The sequence below is a fragment of the Rhea americana genome, unplaced genomic scaffold, assembly GCF_003343005.1.
Source record: "Rhea americana isolate MKP2758 unplaced genomic scaffold, rheAme1 scaffold_48, whole genome shotgun sequence".
Taxonomy (NCBI): domain Eukaryota; kingdom Metazoa; phylum Chordata; class Aves; order Rheiformes; family Rheidae; genus Rhea; species Rhea americana.
Genome location: NW_028186623.1, coordinates 2382895 through 2394898, shown reverse-complemented (window position 1 = coordinate 2394898; position 12004 = coordinate 2382895). Strand labels below are relative to the sequence as shown.

Sequence of the window (12004 nt, the reverse complement as noted above, 5' to 3'; positions counted from 1 at the left end):
TTTTCCCATTTTTTAAATGCATTAGAATCATGTTATTAATAACTCTTCTAAAATAGAGCAGGATTTTTTTTCTGAGAATGGGAAGGAGCTCAATAATTAAAAGACAGTGCTGAAGGCCATGAAGCCAGGCCTCGAGTGCCGAGTCAGTGAGCAGCCCTCCAGCAGATGCTGAGTGCCACACGCTGTGGGCTCTGACGGGCCCTGCTGTGTTGCCTCCTGCATCGTCTCTGCACCGAGTCAAATGGCAGTGGTGAGTGGGAGGTGAGCAGTGTCATCTCCAGGTCTGGAAATGGGAACATATTGCAGAGCCAGCTGGGAGATTAATATTAGAGTTTGTGGCTTGCTAGGCCTAGCTGCTCGTATTTGATGATCTGATTGTGAACCATCTCAGCTGCCAGTTTGGTGGGAGGCAGCTCCTGTGATGTTCTGCCAGCCTGAAGCCACTGAGGTGCTGGCACTTACAGTGTGAAGGGAGTGGTACCATCTAGTTGACATTCCGGTGGGAGAGAAAGCATGCTCCTCGTTCCTTCTTTTCTTGAGGAGCGAGTCAATTAGGTGGATACATTTCCAAGATAAGCATTTGGTTCTGGTATTAACATCTGAAATGCATCCTTTGAGCTTGCTCCTAAGCTTTCATCTTGGAATTTCCTTTTTCATATGATGATGTTCTTTCTACTTTGTCTTTCTTTTCCCCAGTAGAGATTCGGGAGAGTTGGTGGTGGGAGGTGGTACCACAAAGGACAACAGCCACAAGTTGTAGCTTGGGAGTTTCAAATTGGATAATAGGAAAAATTTCTCCACCAAGAGGGATGTGCAGCAGTGTCACAGGTCAACAGAGAGGCTGTGCAATCTCATCACAGAATGGTGGAGGTTGGAATGGACCTTTAGAGATCATTTAGTCCAACCTCCCTTCTTTAATGGGTCACCCAGAGCAGTGTGGTGGTGAGGTAATCCTAACCAGAGTACTGGCAAATTTGCAATCCCACAGGGAGCCTGGCATCACCGTGACCATGATCTTGCAGATCCTGAAGCAGTGGTCTCAGCTGGCCTGCTGATAGGCAAGCTGAGGCTTGGTTGTTCTGGCCTGCCACCCCTGCTACACGTGACTTCAGGTGGAAGCAGCTGTCTTCAAACCTTTTGGACAAACCAGATGCGAAGCTTATTATGGAGCCATGAAATTTAGTCCAATCCTGTTGAAACTGGGTCATTCTTTGTTAGTGTTGCTTCCTAAATCTACAGAAGTCAGTGGTGCACAAAATACTCCGTGTAATGCAGACCACAGAGATACGTATAGAGACTCTGGAAACACGGCTGGGTTTGACAGTTTTGTCGTGGTCTTAGCCGAGTGAAGGTGATATGTTGAGCTATCATTGTGTCACCAATTTGGGATGGTTTTATGGAGAAACCCATAAAAGAGCTGATTGTTAAAGTTTTTTTCATCATTCATTCAGCGTTCATCCACAAGCAAAACAACAAAAAGAAAGAAAAAACAGCTTAGAAAAAGCCAAACAACTTTTGATGGGTGTTGTCAGCATTTCCCATAAGATGACAACTCCCGATTGTCTTTCTATTTTGAAAATAGGCTCTAAGTCAAATAGCTCTTCATCTCCATAGGAAAAAAGATGCTTTTTAAAAATCATGGGTGAAGTGCATCCATTTATCAACAAGTATTGGGTGCTGTAAAAGCTTTCTCATCCAAGAGTTGAGTCAACCTGCAGCTTTTCTGGCTTGAAAGTCTTGAACAGGCATTGCCAGTCCTGACTTGTGTACCAGTACATCTTCTGAAAGCAGTAAGGGCAGCCCTGTCTCCACCAGAACAGGTTTCCTTATGTGACCAGGCCAAGACTGTGATGCAGCTTTACCAGGCTCTAAGGATCCTCCTCGGCCGTACCACTTTCTGTTCCAAATGCAAGATGACTTTTTTGATTGTGCCTTGCTTATCACAAAATGATTCTTGAAACTCACATTCAGCCATCTTCTAAAAAGACTGTAATAACAAAATGATACTAGCCCCTTATAAGACACTCCCCTATGTATCCTTAGAGCGAGGAGGAAGGAAAGTGCAGCAACTGTGTAGTTAAGGGTTTTTGTGAGCTCCTGGAAAACGCTTGGGCACTGCAGTGATGATTGAAGCATAAGAACCTGCACAGGAAAGCAAACACATTAAGATGATGCATTACATCTTTTAAGGATTTAACAGAAGGTCTGTCATTTTGTGGGAAGCAGTGAAATCATGGGACTAGGCAGTGTTGTCAGACTGCATAAGAGCCGTCCCATCACATCTCCTGTCCTGTTTCTAGTGCCAGTCATCATCTCTACCGGCCTCTGCAGAGGTGGAGCAGCGTGGTGGAAGATTAATCTGGACAAGAGAAAGTTCCTTTCTGGGGCTTGTTAAAATTTGGCTTAAGCTCTGAGAGTCAAGGGTTTATATGTTTCCCAAACTGGTGGGTGGTTCATTTTAATTCTGGATATGCAGTGTATTCACATACACAACTAATCCTTCTTGGAATCCTGTTAAGTTCTTGTTCTTCTTAGTATCCTGTGGCAATAAGTTGCAGAAGCTAATTGTGCTTTTGTTGAGCTTCCTTGATCCACTTTGTTCATGCTAGCTTTAAACTTTAAGTGTTGTTCTGAAAAGCTCAGTTCACTTTTTTTTTTTCTTTTTCTGCAGGAAAATCTATGTTCTCTGTCTTTCTTGTTGCAATGATGCAGGGAACTGGAAGGGGAGAGTAGGTCAATTTTTGTCCCTGTATTTGCATAGTTGGGGAATTTCTGCAATCTCTCTGCCTCGGTTTCTCCAACAGCAAAGTAAAGTTAACACACTACAAAATGCAGCTTTGTTTGTTTGTAGTGTCAAGGTATATGCCTGGAGAGTATTAACATGCCTCTTACAACACAGAAAGCAGCCTCTGTGTGTATTAGCCAAGGTAAATGTACTGACAGGGTTTCCTTTTTTTGACCACATAAACTGTGGAGGAAGGGATGAATAACTGTGGGAGGAGGGAATAAACCCATTGGTTGGTTCATTTGTTCATTCGAGTGAATTAACATTGAACAGAAGTAGTCTCCTTCAAAACTATGGCAACAGGGCTTATTATTATGGAGGCCTACCAGTGACTCGCTCCTTGGGCAATTTTAACCTGTTTCTCCTCAGTCTGGGTGAAGACTCTCAAAGGCCCTTCTCTTTTGGCCCCAGGGATGGTGCTGTCCCTGTGCTCCCAAGGGCAGAGCTGCCCAGAGCCTCCCTGACTCTCCAGACAGGACATTCCTGCCCCAAATGCCCTTTAATGCGCACCTCGGGAGGAAGGCTCAGGGCGAGAGGCCTGTGCGGAGGCCCTGAGGCTGGGACCCTTCCCAGGACTGCTGGATGCCGGCAGAGGAGCCGCCTCGTTGCAGGGACACCGCTGGCACGGCAGGCACCGCAACGGTGCTGCGGTACAGAGGCAGCTGGAGATGGAGGGCTTCGCCTCTCCAGCGTGAGTGCTGGGTGAGGGATCCTCGCCTCCTCTTTGCCTGTGATGTCTGACACAGCAGAGGCAACTCAGTGAGCAAGAGCAACAGAAAGGCTGCAGCCCCTACCAGTGTTTGCAGACAGTCAGCGTGTGGATTTGTCCTGCAGTTTCTTTGTAATACTCTGGTTTTCCTGCAGGGAGTGCTCTGCCCACAAGCACGCCTTCTGGAAGGGATGCACAAGTGACGTGTTCTCCTGGAAGTTCATCTGGCAAACGCTTTCCACCTCCTTTGTTTGTGCAACTCTGCAGATGGTTCCCACATACGCAGGACATGTTGGCTTCCCCGTACAGCCCTCTTTGGTATGCTGTTGCTGCTTCCCCAGCATAACTCTGCTGCCCCTCAGCCCGGATGAGGATTGCCTCTTTGACTGCAGTTGCTGGGCCTCAGTGCAGACCTGCAGAGCTCCCTGCAAGGCCAGAAGTTAACTGCTTCTGAGCAGCACTGAAAAATCCATGAGTGGTGGTGGATGCTGTGATGTGGCGATGACGGAGCATGTTGTAGACGTCCCTGCAGAGGTTCAGGCTGTGATGCAAGGAGGATGCATGCTCTGGTCCCCGGGGTAGAGCAAATAGTGGTTTGTCTAGCACCAACAGCTCCCAGAGCTTCACGCGAGCAGGAAAGAGACAGTCCAAATGGACTGCGGACTGCGATCATCGGTGCTGAAAGATGTATCTCGCTGTAACGTGTTGGGACCCTTTATTTTCCCGTAACAGAGGATCCAAGGCAAAATTCTGTTACGCAGTTGTACCAAGCTTAGAGAAAGGCCTGCCTGGGACCCTATTCAGCAAAGCCTGTGTCTAAAGCATTGAGTTGTGGTTTTTTAAACAAGCCTGCAAGCATTCTGCTGAGTGGGAGCCGTTACAAGTGGTGTGCTTGCCTGTGTCCGCCTTGTTCACAATTCTGAGCTTTGAAGAGATGGTGCAAAACCTCACCATCCATCACAGGCCCAGGCAGCTTTGGCTCGGCAGTGCTCACACCTGATAGAGAATAGGTAGCTACTTTGATTTGCATGGATGAATCTGGTTCTCCTCTGGCTGATAGAGTGGTAATGGTGATCTAAAACATTTCTCAATCGTTTTCACTGCCTTTCTTGAGGTTCGTGTTGTGCAAATCGGCTTTGGCTAGAAGTGCATTCCCCCTTCTGCGCTGTGCAGTCTTCTGGGAGAGCAGGGCTGCAAAGTCTCTGCCCTTTTCTCCTGTAACTTGGGAAAATCTGAGGTTGAACTTAGCACCTCAAAGAATAAGCAATTTTACGTGCTCGTTGTTTCTCTTTTTGCTCCGATCTGACTCCTTTAAAGGAAAGCATGCCCATTCTGTTCTGCTTAATAACTACACAGTAATTAGCTCCACAGTTTTGCTACTATACTTATAATAGCCCCCATTAAAGTTATGGGGTTTTTAGGCAGTAATGGCTTACAGAGTAATTAACGAGCAAGAGGTTTTTATTGCTATCTTTATTTTTAGCCTGTGCTTTACAAGCCTTTTCTGCCAAATACCAAACTCTCAGAAAGCAGGTTTGCTGTGCGCGTGCCCCCGCCGCGCGGTGTGGAGAGGCGCCGGGCTGAGCCGGGAGCTCCTGGAGCCGGGCCGGGCCGGGTAGGAGCCCAGCAGCAGAGCCGTTTCCCTGCGCGATCGCGAAGGAAAACCTTAATTGCTCCGTGCCTCAGCTTCCTTGTCTGAAAAACGGACATGACAGCGCTTCTGAGTGCGTCGCAGGGGTGCTTTAAAGCTGATGCTTTGTACGGGGTGTTTTGTAGTCCCTGGATGCTGATAAAAGGGAAGTGTTTATGTGGGACGGAGGCAGGTTTGTGGCTGGGCTGTGAGCGCTCGTTGCGCCCCTCCGGGGTGCGGGGCTGCTTTGGGGGCTGGAAGGGGATGCCTGCGCGCTCTCGGCGGCCGTGCCTCGGGGCTGCCGCTCCGCTCTCGTTGCAGTGGAGGAGGGCTGGGAAATGAGCTCAGCGCATATTCTCACGCTCTCTGTAGCACGAGAAGCGATTCTTTAGGTTACCTGCTTAATTTTTGCACGCTCACAGCCTCTCTCTATGGAAGAGGATTAGCTCAGGCACGTAAACGTGTATGTAAAGTGAGCAGGGGTTGTGGCCCGGCTGCCCTGTGCGTCGAGTGGGCCGGGCGAGGGCCCGGCGGTGGCCTGTGCCCGTCCGGCATCGCTCTCCAGCCGCGAGCAGAACCCGTCGCTGTTGCCAGGTTGAAGCCCTGCGTTTGGCTTAGGGGTTACTTTGGCAGGGGTGGGGGAGCTACTAGTGAGGGTGTATTTTGTATCTTTTTGCGTCTTTGTATCTATTTGTGTGAGTGCTTATTTTCCTCCTAAAGCTTTTGTTTTGGGACTTGGCTTTGTTGTTTGGTATTTCCCAGCTGTTTCTGTAATGCAAGGAGATGTTTGCCGTTTCTGTGTGTTTCTTTTGTATCTAGACGATTTTTTCACTTCGATGATTTAGGTATGTGTACAAACTCAATTAAAACAATTTTTTTAGCTCAACATCTTCTAAATCACTTCTTTTCAATGTGGGAAAACCAAGAAGAAATGACATGGGGCTGATCAGCCCCAAAGGAAGAGACAAGGTAAAACTAACTATAAGCCCAATTGCAGATCAAATCAGTGTTTCCTACAGTAAGTGGCAGAGCCGACGCCAATTAACTTGATTTAAAAAAAGGACCTTCAGTGTTTAATAATCCAACACATTACTAACACATGGCTCCAGGATTTATTAAAGCATTTTTATTAGATGAGTGCCCTTTTAATATTGTCATGCCTTGACACCATTGCCCTCTGCCGGAGGATGTGAAATTTCATTCACAATGTGGTATAAACCCTGTGCTCGCAGCATGTCAATATACATTTCTGGCAAAGAGAATCTTTCCAAACTAGGCTAAGCACCTTTTTGCTTGAAATACTTTAACCAAAAAATCATTTGCTTTTGAGCTGGCAATTTATGTATTTTGCCTTCATTTTCAAACTTAAAAAATATTTATGTTTTCTCTAGCAGAAAATGGAGCTTGTGCTTCTTAATTAATTTGTGTTTAAATCTTGTTCCTCTCCTTATCCTGGTGGAGGTGGAGGTAGCAAAAACCTGAAATGGACCGTCTGAACAAAGCCAATTTCAGTTTTCAACTTTTACAATGGGAAAAACAGAGTGGTATTATGATGGGGCAGGGGAAGGGTGAATGCCTTGAAGAAGAGTTTAATTTTTCCCCAGAATAGCTTTTGGCTAGCCTTACTTCTGCTGCAGACAGCAACAAAGAGCGCTGTTCAGCAAGGGGTGAGCCTTCTGTTTTGGGCTGCAGAGCTGGGAATTCTGTCGCCGGCAATGTAAAATCTTAAATGGCCGTGTATTTCCTAGCTGCAGATGTCCCTGCCAGAAAATGGATTTTATCTTCTGCAGCATTAACACGCGATGTTGAGACAGCAGCATGGCTTTGTTGGGCAGGAAACCGGTGTCGCGTGCCACTGATGCCCTCAGTTGCATTGGGGTGTGTTGGGACGGCCTTGAAACACTTCATTTGGATCCAGCTTTCACAGTGCTCACAGCAGCCCCAAGAGAGTTCTTTTGGTGTCCTTCAGGCAGGCTTCTCAGGGTCATCAATAAAATCGAATTGCTTCATGAATTAACAGTGTGCGATGTCCGTGCTGCAGAGCGGAGTGCGTGGCGCGCCGTGGAAGCTGACGGGCGGCCCAGCGTGCCGAAGTGGGGGTCAGCAGCGGCACTGCGGGTCGTGCTGCAGTCTGGGCTCCACGTGCACCCCCAGCTGACCATCGCCATCTGCGATTCAGATCCGTGTTGGAGTTGTGTCCCTGTGGGCATGTGGAGCATGCTGTATAAGGAAGGGAACATTAATTACGGCCACTGCGCGCAGGGTATTCGGTTCATATCCACAGCCCAGAATTGCCGATGGTGTAAGGGAACTCGGCATTTCGGGCAGCCCCAGGATGATGAGGGGAGGAAGCATTCCCATGGCACAGAGCGCAGGCCCTGGGAGCGCTCTGTGCCTGCCCGAGCAGGGCTGCAAAGCAGAGCCAACTGCCCTCTCCGCTGGGGCGTGAGCGGGCTGTGTTGGTATTGGAGCTGGAGCACCAAAGTGACAGATGACTGACTGGGGATCTGCTAAATGCTCTGTAGCAAATGAAAAGGAATCGATGCTGAAGAGACCAATGAACAAATGATTGGAGCCTGCTCATTTTCCCTTGTGTTGATGGGATAGAAATCAGTGTAGCGTCCCATTCCAAGGTGCCAGTTCTCCATCAAATGAAGCCCAGCCTGTCTGCTGGGAGGATGCTGGCGATTTGAGTCTGGATTGGCAGGAGACAGGGAAAGGGCACCCTTAAGGTAAGAGCACTGCATTTGGAGGAAGCTGTCCTTGACAAACAGGGCACTGAGTGCATGCCAGCCCACCGTGGCTGCCCAGCAGCTGCTGCGAATTGACTGTGAGCAGCTCTTCTAGCCTGTCATTTCCTCCCACCCCCTTTCCAGTAGCATCATCCATTAGTTGGTGCATTTGCAGCAAAGATGCTTTACTAGGCAAAGCGTTCGGTCCTTTCGGAGCTGCTCCCTGCAGTTCTGCCCTACAGGGGTGCTCAAAGTGCGTGTTCTGCCTTTATAAGGGGGTTTGGAGAGGATGCCAGTGCTCGCGCCCTCTGCTCGGGCACTGACAGCAACTGCAGGAGCAGCAAGGATGAGGCCAGATGCTTTTTCCTGCGGGGACTGCGTGCTGTGGGAGCGCTAGGACAGCAGGATCTCTCTGGCCTGAGAGCTGGACTGGGACGGAACAATTCCTGCTCTTCCTTTGTCATTCATTTTGTCTGGATGAAGCTGCGCTCTCTAGTTCTTTTTCTTTTTTAAAAAAAAAAATAAATAAAGGTCAAATCCACGTTGCCAGTAGGGACTTTCTTGAAAGTGTGCAGGTTGTCTGGCCACACAGAACATGTTCTTGGGCTGTGGAAAGCTTTTTCCTGCTGGCTCCCCTTAATGGAGAAAAGGAAATCTGGTTCTCAGTAGAAGCGAATATGTTTGGTGGTTGATTTTGTTGTTTCCTGTGAATGCTTCCAGGAGACTTTCTGTCTTCACATTCACTAGCCTAATCATTGCATTGGCCTAATCAGGGATTTGAACCTGGATGTCTCCATGGCTGCCCTGCACAACCAAGAAAAAACAAGCTTCGAGGGTCTCAGGGGAAGCATTTGCAATGCAGCCACTGTACACAGCGTATCTAAGGCCCAGGCTTGACGAACTCCCCTCTGATTGAAGCCAGGGGAAACAATCTTTTCCAGAATGCTGTAGAGAGAGCGAATGAATAGCCAGCTAGAGGCAGTGCTCCGTGGGAGATCGTTGCTTTTCTTGATGCCCCACAGCAGGCCTCCTTGCCGTATTCCCTGAGTTCTCCTGGGTCTGCAATGCAGTGCTTTAAGCAGCAGGCTAATGCGTTTCCCCACGTGGGAGCGGTGGTACTAAACTGCTACCTATGTTTGCAAACTGTCCACTGTGCATGTCCCTGCTCAGTGATGTACACTCCTTGCCAAGATACCTGGATAAAATACAGTCTGTATAAATCTTGTATGTGCTTGTATTGAATCAAACTAAGCCATTGTGGCAGTTTAATATACTCCAGTTGCAACTCATCTGAGATAGAAGAAATGAATCCGAACAGGCCGTGGAAGCCAGAGCTGAAATTTGCTGCATCAAAGATGCTGTCAGGATGGTCAGAGCTGGGGAGTTACAATGGAGGGCAAAACACAGGGGCACTAACTTCATTGGAGCCAAATCCCCAAGAGCACAGGAACAGTCTCTTCTCTGGTTGCTTTGTGTACAGGAAGGAGAGGGCTTAGGGGTCAGAGGGAGCACTGAGCGCTTGCTGAGCGTCGAACGAGTAATGTAGTCAKTATGGTCTGCATTTCTTCTTAGGGGCTTGGGCATAGCAAGTGGCATTGTGAGGCCTGCCTGGCTTGTGGATGCTTTGAGGATGAAGGGTCCTATTCTGCCACGCAGACGTTGGGACACTGAGCAGCTTTTGCTTGGCTGAAGCAAGGGCCTTGCTTGGCAAGTGGATGAAAGGGAAAGCAAGGCCCTGGACAAAAAGGAGGCCTCTCTCCTGGGAGGTGGGGAGGCGCTTCTGTGGCTCACTGCTGCTGTTTGGCTTGTCCTTTCTGAGGAGCTCTATGAAGCAACTCGCTAGTACTTTTCTCTGCTTATTCACCTTTGCTTTGTGTTGCAGGCATCCTACCAAATGGATCCCTGAGGCTCCCGCTGGCAGCTTCAGCAGCGTCCTGTAAAAGTGCCCTTCTGCTCGTGATCACAACAGCTGAGGCCACTCCAAACCTGCTTCTGCAATGGGTGGGTTGTAAGCACTGGTAAGACCTATGAGTCATGTCACCTTCACTGCTCTCTCCCTCTCTCGCGTTCTCTCTCTCTGTCCTTGTTCCTTCTTGCCCATTTATTTCTTTTCTCCATGTGCTCTGCTGTTCTGTCTCTGGGGTTTTCACTGTCAGGTAATGAGGAGCTGTGGGCCCAGTCAGTCTTGGAGATGCCGAAGAGACGGGACATCCTGGCTATCGTGCTGATAGTTCTGCCCTGGACACTACTAATCACCGTCTGGCACCAGAGCACCATTGCTCCACTACTTGCAGTGCACAAGGGTGAGAGAAACCAAATCAGCCCATGCCAAATCTGTGCATCCCTCCCTCGTCCTCATCTCCTCTCTCATTTCATTTCTCCATGGCAGCCATGCTCATCTCAGCTCCCAGCCCATGCTCATGCAGAAGACTCCCTGCTTCTGCTGTAGAAACAGCCCTACAGCAGAGTAGGAGTTCCTTGAAGATGTCAGCCTCCAAGCCATGAGATGTGGTCACTCTACTTGGAGAGCTCTTCAGGGCCTAAATCCCAAATCAGTGGGAGAGACTATTGAAGGAAGATGCCTTTCTTTGTTCCCTGATGATCCATAAGTGAAATCCCTTTCTACTGGCTTTTGCAATGTGCTGCGAAGAAGTTAGTCTAGTCAGAAGGCTGCAGTAAAGAGAACAGAGGAAGCAAAGCTGCTGCTTGAGACGGCCCTCTGTGAGACACAAGGCAAAAAGCATTTTTCAGGTATCTACAGGAAAGCAGCAAACTGGTTCTCTTGGGCTTGAAGGGGAAGGCATGTAGTAAGCACCAGCATCGTACTTGATGGTTTGGAGTTAAAATTGCTTTGAGAGAGTTAGCTCAGCATATGTGTTGCACAAAGTATTAAATAGAACTCTGGCCCACAGCAGATGAATGCAGGAAGTGCTAGAGGATCCTCTCTGGCCAGAAGAGCCCTAGTTTTTATCAAGTCCTAGGCATAGCAGCAATATCCAAGGGCTGTGAAAGTGCTCGGGGTCAGGAAGAAGCCATGCTACCTGCCACAGTCCTTGTTCTTGGTTCTGCCCTTCTGCTGGGCACCACAGCAAGTGGTTCAGCCTGAGGAGGCTTGTCTGTTCAGAGGAAGGCTAGTTTACTTCCTCTCTCTGGGCTCTTTTTCTGGGAGATGCTCTCCCCTTTTCCTTTTAATATTCACACACATCCTCCACTGTTGCTTCTCCTTTCACTGAACAGTATGTTTTACATTGTTAGAAGCTCAGAGTCTGTCCTGAGCAGTTTTACCTTTCCCTCTGGAGGTCTCTTGTCTGACAGTCACCTACAAAGCTTTGGGCAGCTCTTAAGGGAAAGGTGACTGTGATCCCCACTGGAAGCTGTACAGTGTTTCAGAGGAAAAGGATCCACCAGTTTCCAGAACAGGGCTTGAAAGACTACTAAGAATATGCTGACAGAAAGGTCAAGGGTGTGACTCAATGCCCTGAAAAATAGGAGCTGTTTTTGTGAATGACTCTGGACTTTGAAGTTACAGCACAGAGACTGCTCTTGCCTGGCTCAGTCTTGAACTTGCTGATGTCCTTGATAAAATGCTTCCTCGGCCTGCGCCTCTGTGAGCCCTCAGTAGAAAATGAGTGGTAATATAGACCAACCTGAGAGCTCTCTGGATAAATGGTTTTGTACCTGTAATGCATTTCTGAGATTCTTCAATAGCAGATGCTGAAAAAGAGATGTGCATCTAGTGAGCATGGTGGCAGTGGTTACACGTGCCAGGATTTACAGCTGAGAGTCTGACCTGCAGGGGATTGCAAACAATCTCAGACGTCCCGGTCAAGCACCACCCTGGCTAATTACATTTGTGTCTGTGTCCAATGCATTTCACAGTTTTATCTTTGATTTGATTCCAGAGAGCTGTGCTCTGTGATGCAGAAATGCTTTATCTTCTGTAGAGCCCAATCCCAATGTTTGCAGGACAACTTGCTCCCCACTTTCCTTCCTTCCATGCTATGGAGTCTGAAGCCTTCATTCAGATCAGGTGCTGATATTAGTGTTCATGCTGCTGGAAGAATAACACACTGTGAAAAAGACATAGGAAATACCTTGCTGGTCAGAGCTAATGTCTGTCTGCTGCTGGGTTTTTTTTTTTTTTTTTT

General features: G+C 48.3%; 1 protein-coding gene across 2 annotated transcripts in view; it reads left to right on the top strand.

Moving 5' to 3' along the window:
* B3GAT1 (beta-1,3-glucuronyltransferase 1) overlaps positions 1-12004 on the top strand; it is a 40126-nt gene that overhangs the window by 13097 nt on the left and 15025 nt on the right. Inside the window, exon 2 of one of the 2 annotated variants that reach the window (XM_085316799.1) lies at positions 9739-9857. In XM_085316799.1, the coding sequence (XP_085172925.1) occupies positions 9854-9857 (4 nt within the window). In that variant the 5' untranslated portion in view covers positions 9739-9853. Of the gene's footprint in view, positions 1-9738; positions 9858-9972; positions 10160-12004 lie in introns of those variants that run through there. The other variant, XM_085316800.1, reaches the window with a different exon arrangement.